Below are 24,453 nucleotides of genomic sequence, written 5' to 3'. Positions count from 1 at the left end.
GGTATCACCCATGCTGAACCCTCAGATACATGAATGACGGTTCCTAAGAGGAACTCAAAAGCCTGGCTTGTGTCATACCTGAGATGTCAGTCAGGACATCAGGGATGTGCCTCACCTTATGACATAGGATACTTGATCACAGGATTGAGCTGGCTGAGAACACTGCCCTTTCCTCATGACAAACACCATGGATGGGTACTTTGCCTTGGCAGAACGGTTCTGCTAATTACTCATAATGAGAACACTCCTAAGACAATGGCTTATTTGGAAACACCTGTTGTGGGAAGTTTGAAGAAGGTCTGAATGAAGGTCAGTATAAAATGATGAATCAATGTATTTGTTCTCCAGATGAACAGATCCTGAAAATGTCTTGGCCAGTCCAAACAATAGGCTGGGTCACAGCTCACTGCTGGAGCTTACTGTCTTCCCTGCCTGCCCACCAGGGGCAGTGTGGAAATCCTTAAGTTCATCTTTGTCTTCCTGTATCTCTACCTTGTTCCTCTTGGCCATGATCCTATTGATTTCCATGAAGGTTTTGTTCTTAGTCTCAGGAACAACAATGAAGATGTAAATTATGGTGGCGAGGCAGATGGCACAGAAGATGAGGAAGCTGTAGGGCCCCAGTCCAGCCTAGGGCAACAAAAGAAGACAAATTCAACTAAACTCACCAGCTCCCTTTGCACAGGCTAAAATCAACAACTATAGCAATTTATGGGTTGCTGCTGCTGGGGGACAGTTTGAATTGATAACCTAGAGATGAAAAGCTAAAACTGGCTCACTTTGACACATCTCCCCTCCCCATCAAACACCAGTTTCTTGCCCTTGATAGATAATTCTGCATACGGGTACCAAGCACCAGCTTGGACATTTACAGCTCTCAGCATCAAAAGAAGGTGAAGATACTAATTTTAAGCTGAAGTCTTGCCCTGTGATGGGATTGTATCTTACCTCCATGTAGAGGAACAGAAGCCCCACAGTGAAGTTGCTTAACCAGTGCACAGAGCCACCCACCATGAATGCTGCAGGCCGGGATGACTGCAGGAACATCTCAGTGATCAGCACCGAAGGGATTGGACCTGCAAGGGAGCTGCATGTTTAGAAAATCCCAAAGACAATTCTTCCACTCTGAATTCTTAGGTTTCACTGTTCATTTCAGTGGCATGCAATGGTTTTTAACTACTAGTGTTTAGAAATGCCCAGTAAGTCAAATAAAGAATATTTTTTAAAAAAACATAATCCCCAAAGAGATGCTCTCCTGCCTCACAGTCAGCAAAACACTGGAACAGAAATAACCCCAGCCAACAACCAGCAAGGTACATGGCCACACAGAAAAGAAATTCAACCTCCTTGGCTTAGCTCCACAAAGCTTTTGATTGGAAATTCACCATGCCACTTGGCTTTACTTAGCTTGTGGAGGAGACTGGACTGTGCATACTTACTGGCTCCTATAGCATGTCCAATGATGTAAACAATGACACACACTATGCTGATATAAGACATCCACGTGACAGTGTTCTGTGAAGAATTTAATGACAGATTAGATGTTGTTCACATCTGAACATCAACACCTTTGAAGCATTATTTGCAGTAATCTTTGCAGATGTTCTAAAGCCAGGGTCACCCCCCATTGCCAGACATGTCCATACTTAGCCACTAAAATCATAGCCTGGGTATGATCCTTGCTTCCAACAAGTGGATGCAATGGGTATTATGAACCTGAAATAATTTGATGGAAGGAGCATCTGGACAAGCAAGATCACAGCTTGTCCTGGGTTTACTTTAGGTAGGCAATTGCAGAGGCCTTTCAAGCTGCCTCCTGCCCCTCCAGGTTGTAGAAACAGCTTCAAAATATACAAATGGCCTGTTCTCTGGGAGGTCAAAGAACACATGGGCAGGATCACCTGGACTATTTAACTACTCACCTGGAGATTGAGGGCTAAAGTTAAAACTGCACAGGAGAGACAGCACAGCCCAAAGCCAGCAAGAAGAAGGATTCTCCTCCCCAGGGATTCTACGATGAAAACCTGAAAGAGGTAGAAGGGAGTGAGACACCAGACACTTGGGGCACAGCACATCTTATTCCAGCAACATTTATTAATTTACTAATAACATTTATTATCTTTAGAGAAATTCAGTGAAATTTCTGCCATCTACTGATGGATTGTGGGCATGAAATCACTCAGGAACAGCCAAAAGCTGGATGTGTCAATAACAGAGAACAGGCAGGGCATTCTTCAGTCCCCAGTCTCAGTAACAGATGGGTAGAAGCCCTACATGGTCACACTGCACAGCAAAGGGAGTGGAGTCAGTCTGGAAACCAGCGATTAAAAACTTCTTTGTGCGAAATTAGCACGATTAATCACTTTGGTTTACAGAGCTGCCTTCAACCAAAGGACACTGCAGGGCATCTGTTGTGCAAAGCAGCTCTCAGTATGTGTAAATGACAGTTTTAATTTAAACACTGACAGGCAGAGGAGGTGTTACAAGCAAGAACTGGAAGAGCCCTCTCAGAAGCTTACAGCTAGCAAGGTCATGACGACGTTGATGGCACCGATGGAGACAGTGACATACTGAACACTATTGGTGTCCACACCTGCTGACTGGAAGATTCTGTCTGCGTAGTAGAAGACCTGCAGCAAAACCATAGCTGTGTTTATATGTGGCCAAAGGAACACAGAAATCCTGCTTCAGCTGCTTCTGCATCCTGGAGCTGGTGCACAGAAGCCTGAGAACTGAGTTATTTGCTTTCAGGAGACACTGGTGATTGGATCCAGGCACAAGCACCTCACCCTAAACCATCCAACCTGTCCTCAGCAGGACAGCTTGGCTCTGTATCATCTGCATGTGAGTAATGGCTTTAGTACAAGCAACAACATGATGCAGAACCAGTGTCCCTGAGCAAGGGGTACTCCTGTGTCCTAGTTTCCAGCTCCCACGTCAGCACTGCCCCACATCATCCCCTCTGAAGTCACATCCCTTCATCACTCACCCCACTGGCCCTTCCCACTCACCGCATTAATCCCCGAGAGCTGCTGGCCCATCATCATGACAATGATGGAGATGAGCTGCCATCTCAAGCCTCTGAAGGTGAACAGGCTGAGCACAGAGAACTGCCCTTCCTTCTTCTCTGATTCATCCTCCCGACGCATTTCTTCTATCTCATCGTAGACATCATCGCAGCCTCTCAGCCTCTGCAGAGCTAGTGGGGAGAGGAAGGTGAATTATGAGCCCCAGGTCTACAGTGAGCTCTCCTGCTTCAAATCAAGACAGAACAACACATAAACCATGGGCAGCAGTGCTTCCATGGCGGGGAGTCAGAGATTCACAAATGCAGAGAAAGGAGCAATGTTGCTGGAATTCCAATCACCAGCAACATGTAGTGAAGAATTCCACACTTGTTTGCTGCACTATGGCTGCCATCAGTCATGCCCTGCAGTCAGATCTATCCCATTCCATCTTCCCTTTCATTAAAGAATGGTACTGTACCTTGTCGTGCTTGCTCTTCATTGCCCTTTTGTATCAGCAGATATCTGGGACTTTCAGGGAAAAAGGGCAATAAAAGGACCTGAAGTAGTGAAGGGATCCCAGTGAGCCCCAGCAGAATGGGCCAGCCTGCAACAACGGAATAAGAGCTGTAAGTAATAACTCCCTTGTGGAGCCCACTGACAAGTCCCAGGCCAGGGCTTTACCTGCAGCATTCCCAAGGATGCTGTTGAGACCAAGGATCTGAGCTGAAAGGATCCCAACAGTAATGAAAAGCTGGGGCACTACCCCAATAGCACCTCTCAGATTTTTGGGGGACAGTTCTCCAAGGAACATGGGAACCACGTTGGAAGCCAGACCTAGGAGTTAGAGAACAAAGTTAGACATGGAGCTACCTGACATCAGCACACTCACTATCATTTTCCCATGTGAGACCACAGTGATACCTTCTGGACCATAGTCCATATGGAAACTTCACACTCAAGCCCTTGTGCTCCAGCTGAAGATGTAATGTCATCTTCCAGCCAGTAAATAAGCTGTGTATGCTCTCCTCACTCTTCAGTGGAAGATGAAACAAAAAAACCCGTGGTATTTGTTCACTCAGTATGTGGAGAGGTACAAAAATCCATCACTGCATCCAGTGCCCCCAGAAACTGAGGCCTTGGGAATGCAAGCTGCCTCCCTTCTGGGGCTTATTAACCCCTCAGCAGCAAAGCATCTTAGGAGCCCAAGAAGGCTGACAGCAGCTTGTCTTGCCTACAGAGCTGGCAGGTAATTTGGAGGCTCTCAGTGTTCATCTTTTTAAAAGCAGCTTTCACCCAGCAGGGTCTGCAAAGTACTTCAACACAATAAATGCAAAAACAAACAAACAAACAAACAAACAAAAAACAACCCCAAAAACCCAAACAAAACAAAGTATGCAACTTTAGGTTTGGAAACAAACTCAAAATGTAAGGGATGAATTTCTACTTCCTCTAAAACAAGAAAAGAAATAAGTATCCAAACAGTTGATGTGAGGGTGAAGGATGACATACACCTTGCTGGCTTTTAAAAATTCACTACTTTGCTTTGTGGAAAGCTTTACTGGTTTGAGATCTCTTACATGTTGCATGCTGCAATAGGTATTTCTACTCTGCTAGGACACTAAGGACATGGGTTATTTTGAGGAACATTGCATAGTTACCCACAGTAACCTCAGCAAGCTGCCAGCTCCCATGCTTATGCTGTAAATCCTGGCATGCAAAACTCCAGCTCCTGTAGTCAAATGACCACGAGACTCTTATCTTACATTACTCAAGTTCCTAGCCTTCAGGAACTTGGAGTTACAAAGGTGATCAAGCTGTTATCTGAAAGCCAGAAGGCACAGAAGCAAGTATTAAAGCAACTAGAAAACATGATAAAACTAAACTCATGAGATGTAGTGTTTTAAGTTACACTATAACCAGCCTTTTGATTGCTCAGATTAAACCGTGCTAGCAGCAACTCCTGCACCACTGTACAACTCAGACCTCTGCTGATCAAGCCCTGTCACAAAGGGTCCCTGCCAGCAGGGCTGCCAGCACCAGAGCCATTCTTTGCCAGGCAGTGTGACACCAGGATCACCTCCAGAGCCCAGAGCATTCTAATGTGGTGGTCCAGCACCTCCCCTCCCCAGGGCCCATATTCACAGGCCAAGTGAGGTCAAGGTGTGAGCACCAAGTCAGAACAGCCAGTCTGGATTCTTCTGTCAGTTATAAATAACTGGAAACAGGGATCACACTTAGCAGGTCCCTTAGTATTTATTTAGGGATCCAATGCTGAGAGCAGCTGCCAGGCTTAGGAGGGTCAAAGGCAAAATAAAACTATTGGACAATATAAATTTCTTGCCTTGGCTTTCCCCATTGCAACTGCTGCATGTGACAAACTGTGCCCTTGTCAGTTTGTTTTCTGATTTTGTCTTTATAGGATATCCCAACTCACTAATAAACCTTGCAGCATGTCCATCTCACAAGCCCAAAGCCAATTAATTGAGGCTAAACACTGTCAGGACTTTTATCAACCTGCTCTGCACAGACATAGTGCAGAACAGGGCACCTAGCCCAGTTGGGTTCTGCTTATTCCTGATTACTGTAGCTCTAATACCAGCAACACACCCTCCCCCCTTCTCATTGTCTTCCCACTATCTTTTCAATCCATTGGCTCTGAACCCTTCACCCTCCCTTTCAACATTTCTTTACTCCTGCAGAAAGAACAGTCAGTTCCAGGACTGGATTACTGGATATCTGGCATTGTCTCCTCTATGTATCTCAAATTCCAGTCTCACTGCCATCATTTTCAAGAGATCTTTAGGACTTCTGCAACATGCAGGTGACAACTGTCATTCAGGCACATACAGCATTGTTATGCACATGTATGGCTACCTGTAAAACCATCTGTTGTGAGACTAAAGCCAACTTGGCATCACCAAAAAGTTACATTTATTGCTCTCCCTTTACCATCCACTTACCAGCATATATTCCCATTATAACACGTGAAAGGATGATTACTTCAAAGGTTTTTGCTATCTCTGAGGTTCCCATAAGGACTGCAGCAACAATGGAGAAGATGTTATTTATCAGCAAAGTGCCCTTTCTGCAAAGTAACAGAGGAGACAGATTCAGTTTTTCTAAAGCCACAAGAGCAGACAGGTCCCCTCTGGTTTGTACTGCCCCAAACTCAAATGGGTCACCATCCCAAAGACTGATCACAGAGAAAATGGAAATCGTCCCATTTTTCCTGCAGGGATTGAAGGCTTTCAAGAACTAATTGAAGTTTCTCGAGAAACCTGAGCAGAAGAAGCTAGGCCTGATCTCATATCTCAGCCCAGGACTTTCATCATTGCTTTGCACCTGGCTCAGTGCCCAGCCTAGCCCTGAATGCAATGAAACTATAAATTCCTTTACATGTGGAAAAAAAAAAAACCAACCTGTATTGCCAAACCCAGCAGCTAATCACCAGCCCATCCATCTTACAATCAAGGTGTGCATGACCTGGTCACGCTCCTGATGGGCTTGGCAAGCTGGAGTGACCGGTGAGGCAAGCCTCATCTCAACCCACCAAACTGCTGGGGACCAATTCCAAACATAGCTGTCACGTACCGACCACAATTGTTGACCAGAGGCCACACCATGAGGGACCCAAATAAGCCACCCAGAGGGAACATGGACACAGTAAGAGACCAGAGCAGCGTCTGGAACTCACTGCTCATGTACTCTCCATTCCTGTGGTAGTAGGTTTGGTTGTAAAATTCTTGCATGAACTGGAATGAAACATGGAGCACGTTCAGTAAGTAAAATTTTCGCACTGTCAAAGCTACTTAACAACACACACAAGAAAGCTTTAAACAAATGTCTTGCTAAAAACCACAACGGCAGAGCTGGAAAACAAATATAAGAGAAGGAGAAGCCTGGGCTTGATAACTGTTAAGACAAGTTTTCCTGTCTTCGAGAATTTGCCTGGTGGCCAGAAGGGAGGGTGTTTCTCATGCCTTGCCTCTCCTGGGCAGTGTCTGAACCACTGTGTTCTACACCTTAGCAGATCTCCTCTCCTGGGGAACCATTTCTCAGTGGCTGCCTGGTGATATATGAACTACAACATATGCCTACAAACACCCATAATGTACTAGTAGGCTCCTGCCTTGTTTTGTTTATAAAGCTACTCCTGGGTCATGGTCCACTCCACAGTCCAACCTACCGGGGCTGGAGAGTTGATCACAGACACATTGTAGCCATACTGGAAAGAAGCTCCAAAGGCAGAGATGAGCGCTACCAGGGCCAGCATAAGTGTCATCTGCAGAGAGGAAAGAAAACACACAAACCACACCTTAGAAGCAGATTTGGCTTTGGGGCATAAATGAGATTCAGTAAAACTAAATAAGTACAGACTTATCTTCTGTGTTTTTCACTTCACCTTACTGTATTAAGCAAGCCCAATGGGTTGTTTTCATTATAACCCATTTTTTTCCATTTGATTCGCACAAAGCCATTAGAGTAATTCATTCTGCTCTTTCCTGGTACTGATGAATGATTTGGATGATGACTAATTTACCATTCTTAAAACACAACCCCACAGGGAAAACAGCTGTATGCAGTTATTCTTATACCAACGTGTAAATTGGTTTGTGAAACGACACAGGATGCTGGCACAGACAAACCAGGAGAGATTTTGCGTGAAGTGGCAAAATCCCTTTCCTGTTCATTTGCTCTGCTTCCACATGCTGGCTTGCTCTGCCTCCCACACTTCAGGAACAAGCTGCTTACATATCTAATCCGATTGCCATCGAAGCCAATTAGAACTTATCCAAGTAGCTCAGGGAGGGCTTGGTCGTGGGGTGTAGCAGCAGCAGTTAGTGAAACAGAAGGGTGAAACTGCCACCCCGAGTAGGATCAAACAGCAGTCATGTTTGTGGGTACACAGTCCTCAGAGTTACAAGCAATTTGCTCTGTGAAACAATTTAGCTCCTATTCAGTCCTCAGGCTGGCTGTGTTCACTGGACCGTTTTTTGCTTTTTTTTTTTTTTTTTTTTTTTTTAAATAGCTCCCTAATATCTCATTGGCTATTACCTCATTGATGTAGCAGCATTCAGACACAATCGTATGGCACCATCATTCACCTTAATGTCTGCAAGGCTTTATGTCTCAACTCAGGACCCACAAGGATCTGTCATTTCTCTAATTGAACATTTGTCTGAGTAGCTGCTTGTATTCCTCAGAAGCTCTAGCAGCTCACCTCCAGACATCTGCAGACCTTAAGGTGTTGCAGGAGACCAAAAATAAAGATCTCAGAGTAAAGATCAGGAAAAAGCTGAGGCTTCCCACCACATTTTCTACAGACTGTTGACATTCTTGGTGACAGCATTGGTGATGAAAATCAGGCTGCCTTGCTCTCATTAGACAAACCCCAGGAGCTCAAAAGAGCCACTGGTGTTAATTAATCACATTCAGTACTTTTAGGAAAACCTCTGGCATACATGAGCATTGCATTGTGCAACATTCCACAAAAATGCTGTTGTGAAAGGCAGATGCCATCCGGAAGCATCTGCAGCCTAAAACCGATTAGAAACTGGGAAAGAGAAAACATACGCAGAAGGGGAAAGTCAAACAGAAGTGACATGGAAAGTCAGCTGCAGACAAGGAGGAAAAAGACTCACGAGATTCAGTGCAACACTGCACTGCAGCCAGCCATAAACTGAGTTCAACAACACGCATGTGTCTGCTCTCCCTGCGAGATCAGTTATGGCTACGTTAGCCCTGAAGAACTTGGGTCTTCTCTATGAGTGCCTGCAGATGTCCAACAGCTTGCTCTGAGCCCCTGGAAGAGGCTCAAGTTGGGAGGACAGAGTCTGCTGTACTTACCCCCTTTGAGCCGTCATTGTTTTCAGAGCTCTCGTGCTTCTTTCCTTTCAACTTCATTTTGGCGTCTGAACCGCAGATACCGAGTCCAGGCTTTTATAGCCCAAACAGACAACACGGGGATGGAAACGCCCTAAGCACAAAATCTCCTCTGTGACTTTTCAGGAAATGTCCAATCAACGACAAGCTCTACCAGCTGCAGTAACTCGTTCTCTTATCATTCCCTTACTCAGCATGACTGCCTCGTGTCTTCTCTTCCTTTTCCTTGTACGAGTCTGTCACCGCTGTCAGATGTTCTTTTGCCAAATGCTTGCTCAAAACAGAGGTGCTGCCTAGCTACGGCAGAAACAGCCTGCTCACTCTAACTAGAAGGGGTGGATTTCTCACAAAAGCTAAACGAGCTGGTTTTCCCCCAGCTGCATGTACAGCAACGATGTCTACAGCTCTAGAGCTGCTGCTGCTGCTCCTCCCCTGCAGCTGAAGGGCAGCTGGAGAGGCTGCTGGGCAACCACTGTGTTCCGCTGTGTTCCAGGGAAAATGGGGCATTCTATGGGTGCAGCCTTGGGGTGTTTGCCATGGGCAACAGCAATAAAACTGAACTGCATTAACCCTTCGGCAGCCACAAATTGGGTATCTGCCCTTGGGCTGGAATACTGCTCAGTGTCCTACTTTGCACAGCCCAGCTTGCTCAGGGCGCTTTTGCAGTTCACAGAGAACAGGCTCATCCCCCCCTCTGATTTGTGTTTTTGGTAATGCACAGAGCATAGATTTTTCCAACAAAGCACGAGCTCCTTTCCCCTTGCACGTTACATACCACACATTGCTGGCTTACTATTAACCTCCTACGAGTCTACTTTGAACAGTACAGTACTTGGTTAATAGTCGACTACAATTCCTAGACTTTATCAGAGAAATGCAAAGTTCACAGATACCTCCAGCAACCAGAGAAATTGGAACCTTGTTATTGGTCTGGCTGTCTTTAACAGGATGCAGCTTAGAAAAAATGCATCCTCTTGAGCGACACGAGTTGTCCACGTGCCTTGTACACATTCCTTGGTTGCAGCCTCCCTTTGTCCAGGTGAAAGCATCTTGCTCTGAAGACATGAAGGAGAACACATCCCTGTTGCTTTCAGGGTAGTGGAGCTTAGTCCCTAGATTTCTTGCCATTGGCCTTTTATTGAATTTGTTTTAAGTTAAGGGCCTCAAGGATGCTGTTTGCTAGGAGATCTTGACGGAGGATCACAGCTTAATAGCCATCTTGTCTTTTGAGGACTACTCCTGCCTGCATCAGTCCCACCTAACGCTTAACTGAAGAGATGAATATCAGAATATGAATTTCACCCATAACTCATCTCCTGCTCTCCTTTCTTTGCCTTCCCATTCAGAGCTGTAGCTGTTTGGCACTAACCAAGACACTCTGAGCTAGCTCAGCTTTTCCTGTGCAGCCTTCAAACATTGCTCAAAGCACTCCAGAACAAATGGGTCAGGCCATACATAGCAATTAGTTTAGTTCTCACTTTCACCTGTCAGAAGAGGAAAAGGGAAAGGTCAGCCATTCTGCCCCAGGACTGGGGAAGTTGCAAGGAGGACAAAATTCTTTCATTAAATTTGTGGTCTTAAGAGACACTACTATTCTTCTGGGAGCTCTTGACAGAACATCAGTCATTCTGAGACTCAGTAATTGTAAAAAAGGATTCCTTCTCATGGTCTTTTAACTTCCTCCCTGAGCTTGAAGAAATAATCTTGACACATAGGGAATCAAACAGGACATGTATGATTGCCAGAAATCCTTATTCAGAGTAAATATTTCCTCATGGAAGCAGAGCTCTTTAAATATTTGTCAATCACAGCAAGAATCTGGTAACAAGATCCATAAGGTAGTAATTGACACTGATATGTCCTTGGAAGGGATCAATGAAAGGTGACAGAATGCTGAAGGAACATCTTGGACTTATAAAACAATTGCAGGGGTGTAACTTCAACAGCTGATCTCCTGTTGGACCTGGGCAAAGAACAGAGCTAGGAACAAGTAAGAGTTTCATAAGCATTTTACAAGCATAGCTTCAATTTCAACTATGGCACATATTAAGCTTCTTACATCTGTTCTTCACCCCAGAGTGCATTTACCTGAGCACATTAACTCTTAAAAGTATTATCTCTCCTCTGCACTTGCCCACCACATGCTAAGTGCCCCTGCATGCATGCAGGAAACTGCTTATGCTCATTCCAATTGTCTGTACTCAAAGCTGAATCCTATGAAAACCTCGTATCTTTACCAAAAATAATTAAAAGGGGAGGTTTAATTGCCAGGAGAATAAATCTGCTCTAGAACATGAGCAGTGAGCTCAAGAGACCTGAGGGTTACATTAGGAGCTGGCAGTCAGCCACGCTGCAGTATGCTGATTGCAATCCTTGCAATAAGGAGACATCCCACAGTGCATGTCCAAAAAAGTGACATTTGCAGCCTTTTCACTTGCATTTTGGGAAGGAATTGCACATTCAGTCAAGGCTAAGTCAGTATGATACACAGTCCTGAGGGATAAGTGGGGCCTCAAGGTGGAACAATGATTTATTTAACAATTGATCTGCCTGCAAATAACTCATATACAGATACTGCTCTATCAGCTGCATAAATGACTTCCAACCAATTAACCAAGAGGTAGATATGGCAGTCTGATCCCCTAGCAATAAGAAAGGGTGTTGCTGGATAAATAAGCACACCCTGCAGGTAAACAGCACATGAGGCCCAGGAACTAACAGGTAGACTAGACCCATTTTCCCTACAGAAAGGCAATGCTAGATAGCATCCTGCCAATCTTCTTCCTTTTCCCCTCATGCCCCAAGGACCATCTCAGAAGAGCCTCAGCCGCACATCCCCAAAATAAAAACAAAGAAGCAGACAGATCTGTACACTTACCATGAGAAGTTGATCTGGGAACTGGCTGGTCCTTTCTCTATTGGCAGGGTTGTGTGACCCAGAAGATGTTTCAGAAAGCTTGGATATTAAATCTCCATCTGCACTTTGTTCAGTAAAAGCACCTGACTGTCCAAATGCCCACTCTGCCCTCTTGGACCTTGGTGGCTTCATCTTTCTACCCAGCACAGAAATACGGATGTGCCAGCCAAGACCTTCTGCCAGCTCGTGGCACTTCCATGGATTTCTTTGGTTCCCTGTAGAGCTTGACAGACTCCAAGGCATGAAGTACTAGTGTAATACAGGAGGAACAGAAGAACATTGTATCTTAATTCTTACAAATATTTGTTTTGGCAGCTCTAGAGTACTCTGGTGTCATCTCTGCAGCTGTTCCTTGTGACAAGAGAAGATTACAGTGGTACAATCAGAAATTACTTTTCTTAAGATGCTCCTCTGCTTTAGCACCATGATTTATTCTTTTCTTGCTAGGTCTAACAACACACCCTGTGGCACAGCCAAGAAAGTTTGAATCTATTCTGAGAAAGGTTAATTTAAAAGTTGGAATCACATGGCATATACAAAGCAATACTCAACTGTCACCCAGCCCATGCCTCAGGGTTTTTTTTCCCCTACAATGACTTGAATTTGCTCTCTTTGGGCAAATCCTGGGCTTGCCCCAGCTCTCCTGGTCTCACCTACCTTACAGCTTGGCCTCATCTGGAAACAGTCCAACGTGTAATCTCACGATTACATATCACTCCTAATCTCACATAGCTGAGAGCCACAGTCCTTAAGGTCAACTGAGCTCTCACATAGCTGAGAGCCACAGTCCACAAGGTCAACAATATCCACATATTCACTTCTCAGAACTCTTCTCAGTTCACAGCAACAGGGCAAGAAAAATGAACAATAGTAACACAGCCTGGTGATCACATTGCTCAGACTGATGAGAGGTTTGTATTTCTATACATATAGAAAAGATAGGAAGAGGAACATTATCTACAAACAGGTAGAGAAGATTTGTCATCCTGTACCTGGTTTTGAGGTAGCCAGAAAGGAAACCTGAAGGATGATCTGGCAACACTTTCTCAACCAAATTCATCAAGGTGCTGAGACCCATCACAACATGACTGAGCAACATCTTGGTAAAGAAACAAAACTTTATTTTGTAGAAGTTGGAGAAAATGTTTAAAAAACCCCCCAAAATTAAGGAGCTGTAAATGAGATAAAACACTATCTCCAAATAGCAAACAAAAACCACCCCCTCCCCAGCTCTGATATGACACTCCCAATGCAAGAACAGACTGTAACCTGCAGCTTTGACAGAAAACATCTGGAGTTCAGAAGAGCACATGCCAGGCACAGCCTGGCTGCTGGTGAGAGCTGCACTTGCTGGAGGCTGGGGTGGTACATCCAGATATCCCTGAGCACCAAGGGAGTCTGCAAAGTTCAGATTTTCCCAGGAGGCAGTAAGCATGCTGCCACCACAAACCCTGGTGATGATGACCTTAAAACCACCAAAGAGGAGGAATAAACCATCAAGAGGAACTGTCCGTCACCACCACAACACAAGCACCTTTGCACACTATTGTCCACATTCAAGTGAAGAGCAGGAGCCAGGTTGGAGCTCCCCGGAAGACCTCACACAGTAGGACAAAAATCCATGCCCAGCATAGTCCTATTTGGCAGTTAAAGTTTTCCTATCATCACGATACTTGTTCATCCCAGAACATACAACACATTCACCTTGTCAGACAGCAAAGCAAAACCCCAAACAATTTTTAAGATTTATAGAAGAAGGTGAGGGGAAGGACGGAAGAAAAACCAGAAAGTAGGAGTACAGGCACACAGTATCTTCCAGGGGATCCTGAGCAAAGTTCAAGACCAAAGCAGCTGGTATCTGAATGCTGAGGAGCAGCAGGACCTCTTCTGTTTGCTCAGCCACTCCAGAGGTGCTTTTCCCCAGGCTTTAGCTCCCTCTGTGGGACTCGGGGATGATCCGGCACCTGCTCAAAATGAAGAACAGTTAAAGCCCAGGACTCCCTTCAGCCACTGCACACAGGTTTGCCCTGAGCCAGAGCAACAGACTTGCTGCAGCTCAAACTTGTGGCACGATGGACACCAAAGTTCAGCCAGGAACCCCAACCTCAGCCACCACCAAAACCATCCAAGTTGAAATTCTCCCTCAGCCACCACCAAAACCATCCAAGTTGAAATTCTCCCATCCACACCTGACAGGAAATTGCTCAGAGATCTTCAGAGAGAACTGAGGCTGCAGGGAGAGCTGCACTCCAGCATCACTCCTGCACTTGCACTTCACACCAGAGGCTGAGGGGGACTGAGAAGCAGCAAAGCTCTTCTGCACACCACCTCCTCTCCTACCCCAAGCACTACTGATATTCAGGCTAGTCAGCCTCAGTGTTAGGAACTCGAGACTTCTGAGAGGTTTCCTGTTGGCTGTTTTTCTTGCTCTGTCCTTGCCTGCACCAAGATGACCACAGACTTTCCACTTGTATCAGCTTAAGTGCTATTGCCAAGAGTTGGCCTTTGCAAACCAGAATGTCCCCTTGAACCCCTGGGAGCTGGGAATGTGATTCTGCCGAGCTGCACATTGCTCCAAAAGCATTACTCAGAGCTCTGTTATGGAAAAAAGCAAACTGAGAGCAAGGAGTCTGTTTTGATTAGTGTTCTTTTTTTTTGGGGGAGGAGGGGTGGTTTTTTATGCTTATAGTATGTTGTTTTCCCTTAAGCCAAATTGGTGACAATTTCCTTTCCTCTCTGTGAGGTTGGATCCAAAAAAAAGGAACACGGCACAATTCTAACTCTCAGAATTGAAGATTTTCTATCCTACCTTCCTGCAAGAGGCTTTTAACACAGCTCCTTTTTCCAAGCCATGTGGGATTAACATGAGGTTGAGCTAATAGGGTTGCTACTTAACTTTTAGAAGTTAAAAAAAAAAAATCTTTTGACAGGAAGCAAAACCCCTTGAAGTCATCTATGCCAGAGATAAACATGCTTGCATCTACCCTTCAAAGACCTTAGGGATGCTAATGAGCTGAGCTACCCAACAGCCCCATGACATGGGCTACTGTGCTCTTGGGGACTCCACCTTCCCATGCTTGCAAAATCTGTGTACAGAGGGGACTACAGATATTAATATAATAAAGCTAATGCCAAGCTTCCAAATTGGGAAATAACAGGACTTGCCTCTGCCTACAGTCCCATGAGATCACAGTATCATTCAACTGTTCTGCATGTTGTTAAAATTAAACTAACAAGAGCAGCTTTAGAACAGCTGGGGGCCTGGAACAGCGGGAGCCTGACAGCTGCCCTCACTCCCCAGGCATTTCATGAGGCACCTGTCAATATAAATTGAAAAGAACTGTTAACTGATTTCAATTTTTTTTTCCAGACTTTGTGGTCTGGGAGGACAAGAAACAGATACAACAGGTCTGCTCAGAGCCTTGTCATACCCATTACACAGCTTTCTCCCCAGGATGCTCAGTCCCTGCTGTGCCCACTACCCAGGTTTGCTGCCTTGCAGACACAGCCCTTTTTAGCAACCAGGACCCACAGGTCAGCGCAACTGCAGAAGGGTTTTGTACTCTCTGAAGAGACTGAAGTCCCCAGCACATCATGGTTTACATTTACCTAAGCAGTCAGAACAGCTGCTCTAGGTTTCTAGCTCCTTCAGCTGCACTCTGTTACTGAGGAGAGTGCTATCAGCATCTGCTTCACAGACAGAAGCCCACCCAGCACCCCAACCCCAAGTGCTCTTAAATGGATTAACTTGACACCCCTGCACATTCCACAACTGTCACTTGTGAGGACAAGCACAACGAAACCAAGATGCTTACACAGCTAGACCAGTGCAAGGGTGTCAGTGTTAATCTCATAGTCAAAATGATGAGACATTTCTGTCAAGTTTTTGCTCATACAGATCTTGTATGTAAGCTTGGATGAATCACTCCGCTTCTGGCTTTCTTTGTGTGTGAGGTAGGGACTGCATTACCTCATGAGGAACACTTGGGGCACATCTGAACTCTGCAGAACTAAAGACACATGTGCATGGTTTTTTTACAACAGAAGCAGCTACTAATTCCTCTTTAAGTTTTTTCTGGTGTCCTGTCCTTCTGGGCCAGACAGCACTGCAGTCTATTTCCTCATTTTGCAGACTTGAATAACAGACACTGCCCCAGCTCACAGGGTAGGGGAGTGCATCAGCTCTGTCTTTGCTTTCACCACAAAGGAGCGTGATGGGGAACTGCTCTGGTGTCAGACAGGGAACTGCCACAGCAGCAGCACAAACCTACCCCTGGCAACTGCCTCCTGCAAGCTGTTCCTCACCCCTCCCATCATGAAGCTGTACACAGGAAGGGCAGGAGGAGAGATCCTTACCGAGACAGAGAAAAAAATCAACACTGAGCGGTAGGCAGCCCAGACTCAGGTGGTGGAAAGCAGAGGCTTCACCCTCTCGGAGCCTGGGACATCCTCGTGGGGTTCTGGGTGCTGCCAGGAGCTGTTGGATCTTCCCAAGTGCCAATCCAACTCATCACAGTTGCAACAACAAATAGAGGAAAACAGTCGAGCCCGGACCACCCGAGTGCAAAGGACAAACATAACACAATTGGCACCTCCTTGGAACGTGTTGCCAATTCCCTGCAAGGACAAGAAAGGAATTAACCAGTGCCAATCCTACAGGCACCCCCCAAGAGAGGAGGAAACACCAGAAAAATCAACCTTGCACCCAAAAGCAGCCCAGCTGGCTGCTCTGCATTGGCCCTCCAGACCTGGGCTAGGGGAGGAGCAGGCTGAGGAGGGCAGACACCAACACCCCCGGGCTGAGCCTGCCTGTCCTGCCCTAGCACTGCCCAGCACTCACTCCCCTTGCAGTGATTTTCCAGAGCCACTAGATGTTGCTGGAATAGCTATTGCTGAGCACCCCAGGCAGCGCTTGCCAGCAGGGAGCAGATGTTCTTGCAACAGGCATGGTCTTTACATGTGCTGCATCCTGCCACAGCAACAAAAAAAGTGATCTCAAGTGTAGCAGGAGCCTTAACTCCGTATCAGATCCTCATTCTAAGGCATATCCTAGCAAATACTTACATGCAGGACAACCAGGACTGAATTCTGCACTGCAGGGGAGTTACAGAGGGTCAGAATGAATCGCACAGTGCTCCAGATGCGGAGGATGATGAAGATGACAGGGATGAGAACCAACTTCTTATCTGCTATGGAAGTCCGGGGCTGAAATGCAGGTGCTCTTGAGAGAATGGGGCGATACTCTGAGAGGGCTGCGTGCTGCCATGGAGGGGGGGGGGGGAGACAAAAATGTGAACAAAAAGCTACAGATACTGGGCATTTTAGCTCTAGGGATTCTTTCCCAAACAAACTAAATTTTTGCATTTTGTGGGAATCAGGGATCTGTGCCCTGGATCTGAGTGGCTGGAGGTGTAAGATCCACAAGACTCTTCCTATGGTAGAAGCTACTGGACACACTCAGATTCCTTGGCTGGGAGGGAACAGGACAGCACAGCACCCAGAGCAGCTGCAGGGACACATGGTGCTGGATACCAAGATGTTAATGTGGGTAAAGAGATTAAATCTCAGGATACTCCTCCTACCACCACGCTATCGAGCACACACAGCTGTGATGCACAGTATTCCCCTTCACCCCAGTGCTCCAGTCCTGAAACTTTCCTTTCTCCAGAACAGAGTGGTATGACAACCTCAGTCAAATGCCCTTGAGGGCTTTCAATGCAGCTTCCCACCCACTCCCAAAGTTTTTTTTTTCCTATCTGGAAAGCCCCTAGATCCCGTGGGGGAGCCCGCAGAACAGTACCCTGCATATCCCCAACAACAACTATTTCCATAATTCCCCCTGCCTCTCAGACCGTGCAGGAGGAAAAAAAAAAAATCAAGTGCCCAGGAATCTCTCGGCAGGAGCCTGGCCAGGTGGAGGGTCGTGTTTCCAGGCAGTCAGCTGCTTTCTGACAGTGCTGGAACACAGAGTCCTGCCTGATTCATGTCAGGTGACAGTGACAGCACAAGCAAACCCTTCCCAGCTCCCCTCTCCCTGGACCCTTGGGATTTGTCTGCAAGATCCTGCCCTAACCAGGTTTGTCTTTATCCCAGCTACCACTGCTATCACTTCCAAGTGAGCAGGATTGCTTTATATGGAAGGACACCTATCCAACTGTGCTTGGGTTTTTTTGCTCTAATACAACTTAGAGAAGAAAAACAAATCTCTGGATGTAGTTCCTTCTGCCACTCTCAATCTAGATCTCTCTGTTATACAAACATTGTCCTAGATGTTTGGATTCTTTGTTCATATGGAACAGCAGCAAATAAGCCTCTGAATTTTGAAACCCTCCTAGGACAGGGGGTTTGCATATACTGTACATACATGTGGTGTCTAATGTTATAATGCCCACACTCTATATGGGGGCTTTATGCTGCTAGTAACAGAAGAGGTATTGATAAATTCACTATCATTAGAGATCCTAAAATAGCTGAGATTTGACAAGTTCAGTCACCAAACTCAGGCTCAGTACAAGTGGAACTGTGGAAGAGTGATTAAAGCTGAATTTTGTCCTTCAGCTCATCTTTACATTTCACTCACATGCATCCTCATAACCCCTTAAATTTCTGAGAGGCTTTTACATTCTTTTTGTTCTAAGTCACTACAGGCTGCTCAGTCAGGGCTGCTGCTTCTCCCAGTGAGGGGTGCACACAAAGCAACCCCTGCCTGTGAAGCTGCTAAACATGCAGCAAAATCTTCAGAGCACAGGAGGAGATAATCCCACTGCAAGTCTGTAAACTGAGCTGAAAGCAGCAAATCACTCACCGCTCTATTGATGTGCTTCTTGATGAGAATGTAGAGCACGGGCAAAATCACATAGGCCAACATCTCCCAAACTTTCCCTGTTAACAACATCCACATGACCCGATCCTCTGCATCCAAGTTGACCCAGCACCAGCCCACAGAAACATTGGAGGCATCATAACCAATCTTCTTCAGAGCAACAGCAGCCACTGTAATGCCAAGGGGAACACCCCAGCTGAGGAAAGAACACAAAGAGAAAGGTTAAACCAAGAACATTCTGCTATTAGTTCCTCCACAGCCCAGGGAAAGTGGATGACTGACCAAGGGATTCTTCATCAGAATGCAAAAATCCTCCTCCTAGGGACCTGCTCCAGGAAGGTGGATCCCCAGGCCTGAAGGACAGATGCACTCTGAACTGGAACCTGGCAAGCAGACAGGGTCCAGTGAGGCAACCAGAAGACATCCCACCTACTCCTCCCTGCTGTCCAGGTGAGGTCAAGGATTTGAGCAGGCTGGAGCACTGTACAAAGTCACTGTCCTGCAGGACCCAAGCCAGCTGATTCACAGTTTTCAGGTCACAAGGGACCAAACCCCTGACATTGATTCCTCAGTGACACTTGGGACAGACCAGCACCAGAAATCGACACTTTTATCCCACCAGTTGGTTTTGTTTGTTTTTAAGTTGAGGTGTAGTCACTATTTTAGGAGCAAACAGATAATTTCTGCAGGTTTCTTCCCAAGGAAGAGCACTGACAGTAACACAAAAAGCTGAAAAGCAGAGAGGAGACCTACTGAGGCAGAGGCAAATCTAGGGAAAGATTTAGAAGAAAAATAACTGGTGACACATATGAATTAAGTCACTCAGCAGCTTGGGCTGCCCACGGAAACCATGAGCAAAAACTGAAAATTCCAGGAGCCTAAACAACTCAGCCCCTTCCTGGGTGCTGTAAATACCCAGGACTTACCTGCCCTGCCCTCATTCACATATTAATCCACGACTGAAATTTTCCCTGCACTTAACTGAATGCATCACCTGCCCTTCCCATGTTCATCCTCAGAGAAAGGCTTTGTGAATCCCTAAGAGGCACATCAGACACCTCCTCAATGAATAAAACAAATACTTCAGCAAGTGCTCAGACTGAGCTCCCAGCATAACCTTCCCAGGGGCTCTCCAGATGCAAAGAAAACAAAGCCATCACTATAGATCTCTTCTTACCTTCCTGGTTCACACTTGTCTTTCACTGACAGCCTGGAGCAGCTGCAGCAAACATGAGAAGGATCTTCCTCCCAAAATCTCTTTCACATGCATCAGACTATGCAGGCAACCAGCAGTTGCCTAGACCAGATTATCCAAAACTCCCCAGCCCAGCTGAAAAACTCAGAGATAATCCCATGACAGTAGATCTCAAAACCACCCCCTTTGCCACTCTTAAATAATGTCTGCACTCACTTATTCACAAAACAAATGTAAATATCATGCTGTAAAAACATCAGTCAACATTTTGGCATGTCTAGAACATTTTGTTTCACTGGCCAGTTCAGAAAAAACAGTGCTAATCCAAGCCCCTGTGGTTACTTGAGAACAGTTCTGCTGCAGGAAGCTTTCCTTGTGCTATTATCAGGGCAGGCTCCTTAAAAACATTCCCAACATTGCCACCGCCATGAAATTCTGGGCTCATATTGGTAAAAATGGTGATTTGCCTGAAAACAAGGACTACAGATGCAAAGATGTGAAAAGTCCAGTACATTTGGAAGAGCTGACCACTAAGGGAAAGAATTCAGGAGAACTGGCACTCCCCTAAGGAGCCATATGAAGTCACACAAGTACAAATGAGTCCAACACCAAGAAAAGGAAGTATATTTAAAAACTAATTTGCCTAAATAATGATCTCCCCAGTGACCTGAAACTGAAAGAGAATTATACAGGAAGCTAAAACCAGGTCTAATTACTAGACACGGATATGAGAGAGCAGCATAAGTACAGTGTTGCAATTACACAAGGCAGGACAAGGACCCTTAAACTAAAGCAGTGTCCAGCTCAGGCTGTGTCATTTTCTGGTCCTCAGAATGCTTGTCTGGTCCATTCCTCACCCCCAGGCTGGGCCAACTGCTCTCACAACAAAGATGACAACCCACTGAAGTGATACCTGGTACTTACAAATGCAAAACAAGTGAGGTAGTCAGGAAATTTATGCTTTGGATGCAAGAAATTACACCTTAAAGCTACGTAAATATTTTTAAAGCTAATTGCAAGCTTGTTTTCAAATATTACCTGAGCACAACACAAGTTTAAAATCAAAACAGAGCCTGTAGTTCTCTGGTCTAGCAGTAGAAGAGGTGGATGCATTTCCAGAGGGAATCAACAAGGAACAAACCTGTTAGACAGGTTTCATCCAGTGTGACATCTTCCTTTCCCTAAAAAAAAAATTAATCAGGTCCTGGCTTCCAACATGTATTTAGTCATCTCCACTCAGCTAAAGAACAAAGAGTCTGTGGTCATACTCAGCATGAAGAGTTATTCACCTTAACAAACCTTGTCCCTTATGAGTTTCTGCTTGTGAAGAGTAGGAAACATGCAGGACCAAGCTCCATCCTGCCTTGAATCCCTCTCAGAGGGGTCTAGGAATAACTCTTCACACAATGGTCACTGCATTAGCAACCTATGAAGCAAAGAGGGAAAAAATAAAACAGCCCAGGTTCTTGCCTTAGACAAACACAATGGAAAGATCTTTAAAATGTCATCTGCTCTTTGCCACCTTTCCTTTTGTTCCAGACAGGTCTCCCTCACCTACCTTCTGCAGTCCATGGACTTGCTAGTGGGTATCTTTCCATATCAGTGGCAGCAGTTCCTGCCTGTGTAGTATTAAGAGATTTTTTACACTAAAAGCTACCCCAGGTGGTGAGTGGAACTTGGAAGAACCAAACAGTGTGAAAGGGAAACCATCTCTGAGCAGCATATTCAGAATTTGGTTTTACTGAGTTCTCAGCTAATGATAAAACTGCAGGGAAGGAATGAAGGAGTATGTATAACATAGGGATAGGCAGGGAACAGGTCCTAACTTGTTTTTGTGGCTTTTTATATAGATCATAAAGCAGGAAAGAGCTTTAAACACTGGCTCTGCCCAAAATGTAAGGCTTGATCAAGCAGAAGCTGGTGACAGCCCTTCAGTGACAGCTTTCCTTCCTGCCCTGCCAACACAGCAAGTGGAACTGATTGACACCAGGGACAGAAGATGGCATTTTACTTTTACTGTAGACATCTGAAGGTAAACCTAGTAAATTCTCCCAGAGGAGATTCAGTATGAACACTCCCTCCCCTCTGTCACAGGGTTAGAGCAATCTTTGAGGATTTTCAGTGCACAGATCACAGTCAACATAATTTCACTCAACTGGACTGTTTCTTTCAGCACTTCGGAGCAGGTAAGGTTAAAAAACATGAAATCAGACAGAGAAGTTAAAGTACAAAGGGAACACAACAAGTGATTAACAGACAGGAAAGTTACAAATAGGCCAGATTTCCATCAACTCTGCTGTAGCCTGCTGGAGGCAGCACATCCCTAAAGGAGCCAGATTGCTTTTTTCTGCTCCTCAACCAAAACTCTGTCCTCTCCATAATTTTTATAGTACAACTCTCTTTACCTGAAATGAAAAAACCTAACAAACCCTCTGTACTCCCTCACTGCTTTTTATTCCAACTTCCCCAGCAATATCCTGGTGTACCCAGAGGTGTCCGCAGTCCTTGATGACAAGCACTAATTAGCACCGGCAGGGCAGGAACTGAAGTTCCTCCCCGATTCACACTTGGCTTTAATGTCTTTCTCTGGCCCATCTTTACCTGGCCTCAGCTCTGATTCAACCATTTCCCAAATGATGTTGTTAGAAAAGGTGACAAATACTTGACTAAGAACCCAAAGAAAACTCAGTACATGCCCTGATGCTTTTTGTTAAAAACCAAAACAAAACACCACCAGATCACTCCTCTTAATTTATTGCAAAAGCTTGGCAGCACAGAGGACTAAGGGATCACTGTTTTGCTCAGTGTGGAGGTAGCACATGATTCCACAGGCTCCAGTTGCATAATGAAAGCTTTTACTAAACATGATGTGGAAAAACAGCTCAGTAAATAGCCGAAAGTGAGACATAAAGCTACACTGTGGTCTGGTTTGTCTTGCTTTCAATCAAACATGCCAAAACAACCTTCAGAGTGCTTTTCAAGCTGCCTCCTCACTTGTAGACTAAATTCTCCTCTGAGTATTGAATTACAGCAACCTGCCTGGGGAAAGGGGAAGGATCTACAGACCAGGCCGGAGCTGGGAAATCGGTGACCTGTGGAAACAGATCCCAGACACAGGAGCTTTGGCAGCAGAGTATCAGTGCTGCAAACACAAGTTTCATGATATTATTTTCAGGATATCAGAACAGATTGTGAAGGGAAAGTAGAAGCCAGGATTTTCAGTCACTACCTCTTGGCCAGAGATTTTTCTATGGGACGTTAAACAAGTTTTAACTTTTCTACATCCACAAGGGCTTCACTTGGGCAGAGAAAGGGGAAATAGGCAGGGCTGGTTAGCTAAAAGGTAGCAAAACCCTAGTTTAAAAGGCACTTTTGAAGGGCACAGTATCCTTCAGAAAAGAGCAGCACCCATCACAGCACCGCGTGCCGGCGGGATCCGCACCTCCTGGAACAGCACCCACCTCACGACATGGAAGCAGCAGAGCAAGCCTGTGCTTGTGGGCGAGCCCCTCACAATGGTGATATAGAGGTAAACGGCAATGGCCATCGTCCAGAAGAAGGAGCTGGTGTTGGAGAAGGTGGACAGGGCGCCCTGCAGCACGCAGTCCCAGGAGGTCCTCTCGAAGTCCTGCAGCACCCCGTAGAAGTAGGAGAGGGCAGAGACGAGATCCGCCAGCGACAGGTAGAGCAGGAGCTGCCGGGGACGGGTCCGCAGCTCCGGCCATAGGGCATGGGTGCAGACCAGGAGGCTGGAACCCAGGAAGGAAAGCACACACGAGATCAGCACCACCACCCGCTCCGAGGTGTACAGCTCCGTGGGGGGCAGAGGCTCGGGCATGCCGAAGGGACCCGGACCCCAGCCCCGGGAGCAGTCGGGAACGGGAGGGGAGCACCAGGATCGGCAGAGGATGAGCGGGGACGGGGCAGGGGCGGGGAGAGACGCGGGAGCTGCGCGGGGCTGCGCGGAGCTGCCCGCCCCCACCGTCATGTGAGCCCCGGGCCACCCTCCCCCCCGGAGCTTCCCTTGGGAAATCCCTGCGGCTGGACTGGGAGCTGGAACAGGTCTCACCAGGGCGCTTAGAGAGGAAACCTCCTGCCTCCCCTCACAGCCCTGAAACAGATTTTGCTTTTTCTGTAAATGACAAAACCCGCCCTGATTGCCCGGGGCAGTGTGACAGGAGGAGCCGATTCAGAAATAAACACCTTTTTTATTTTTGCTATCTTCTCCTAAAAGCCATACTTAATGTCTTTCCTCCCACAGAAAGCACACCCTTTCCCGAGACAGAATATCTATAAATATATCATCAGAGAATTACATAATAGTTTTGGCTGAAAAAGCCCTTTTCGATCATCGACTCCAACTCTTCCCCCAGCACTGCTGAGGCCACCACTGCCCCATGTCCCTCAAACCCCACATCTCCAGGGCTTTGAAACCCTTCCAGGGATGGGGACCCCAGCCCTGCCCTGGGCAGCCTGGGCCAGGTCCTGGCAGCCTTTTCACGATAGAAATTTTTCGTTTCAGCCAATCCAATCTAAACCTCCCCCAGCACAACTTGAGACCGTTTCCTCTTGTTCTATTCCTCATTACTTGAGAGACCAACCCCCCTTGCTGACATACAAATCCACA

The 24,453-nt window shown here is 46.1% G+C and overlaps 2 protein-coding genes across 4 annotated transcripts; both read right to left on the bottom strand.

The window, feature by feature from the left end:
* Positions 1 to 316: 316 nt before the first annotated feature.
* On the bottom strand, positions 317 to 12,486 carry LOC139806902 (solute carrier family 2, facilitated glucose transporter member 5-like). 3 transcript variants are annotated; one of them, XM_071767161.1, is made up of 13 exons: positions 11,770 to 12,486; positions 8,856 to 10,871; positions 7,195 to 7,290; positions 6,600 to 6,760; positions 5,969 to 6,093; positions 3,690 to 3,842; positions 3,487 to 3,612; positions 3,012 to 3,199; positions 2,520 to 2,630; positions 1,923 to 2,024; positions 1,440 to 1,515; positions 949 to 1,076; positions 317 to 630 (listed from the first exon to the last, which is right to left on the bottom strand). In XM_071767161.1, exons 2-13 carry the CDS (start codon positions 8,910 to 8,912, stop codon positions 397 to 399), a joined length of 1,557 nt encoding a protein of 518 aa, XP_071623262.1. In that variant the 5' UTR covers positions 8,913 to 10,871; positions 11,770 to 12,486; the 3' UTR covers positions 317 to 396. The 3 variants fall into 3 exon arrangements, with proteins under 3 accessions (XP_071623262.1, XP_071623263.1, XP_071623265.1); XM_071767162.1 differs by lacking the exon at positions 11,770 to 12,486 and adding an exon at positions 8,114 to 8,247 and having other exon boundaries at positions 8,856 to 9,285; XM_071767164.1 differs by lacking the exons at positions 6,600 to 6,760; positions 11,770 to 12,486 and having other exon boundaries at positions 8,856 to 8,922.
* Positions 12,487 to 12,908: 422 nt separating this feature from the next.
* GPR157 (G protein-coupled receptor 157) lies at positions 12,909 to 23,732 on the bottom strand. Its single transcript, XM_071767165.1, has 5 exons — positions 23,288 to 23,732; positions 18,614 to 18,827; positions 16,873 to 17,067; positions 16,165 to 16,425; positions 12,909 to 13,772 (listed from the first exon to the last, which is right to left on the bottom strand). The coding sequence occupies exons 1-4, from the start codon at positions 23,662 to 23,664 to the stop codon at positions 16,210 to 16,212; spliced, it is 1,002 nt and encodes a 333-aa protein (XP_071623266.1). The 5' UTR covers positions 23,665 to 23,732; the 3' UTR covers positions 12,909 to 13,772; positions 16,165 to 16,209.
* Between the last annotated feature and the right edge of the window lie 721 nt (positions 23,733 to 24,453).

Source organism: Heliangelus exortis, chromosome 23, assembly GCF_036169615.1.
Source record: "Heliangelus exortis chromosome 23, bHelExo1.hap1, whole genome shotgun sequence".
NCBI lineage: Eukaryota > Metazoa > Chordata > Aves > Apodiformes > Trochilidae > Heliangelus > Heliangelus exortis.
The sequence above is the reverse complement of the archived record's forward strand: the minus strand, read 5'-3'. Positions and strand labels throughout refer to the sequence as shown.

Excerpts from the sequence above, each read along its gene's own strand:
- LOC139806902 (XM_071767161.1), bottom strand. The coding sequence starts at position 8,912 with ATGAAGTTGAAAGGAAAGAAGCACGAGAGCTCTGAAAACAATGACGGC. Across the intron at positions 6,761-7,194 it reads TGATCAACTCTCCAGCCCCG|TTCATGCAAGAATTTTACAA; the intron begins GTAGGTTGGACT and ends GTTTCATTCCAG. Across the intron at positions 3,200-3,486 it reads TGAAGAGCAAGCACGACAAG|CTCTGCAGAGGCTGAGAGGC; the intron begins GTACAGTACCAT and ends TCTCCCCACTAG.
- GPR157 (XM_071767165.1), bottom strand. The coding sequence starts at position 23,664 with ATGCCCGAGCCTCTGCCCCCCACGGAGCTGTACACCTCGGAGCGGGTG. Across the intron at positions 18,828-23,287 it reads TGCTGCTTCCATGTCGTGAG|CTGGGGTGTTCCCCTTGGCA; the intron begins GTGGGTGCTGTT and ends TTCTTTCCTCAG. Across the intron at positions 17,068-18,613 it reads AGAAGCACATCAATAGAGCG|CACGCAGCCCTCTCAGAGTA; the intron begins GTGAGTGATTTG and ends CCTCCATGGCAG.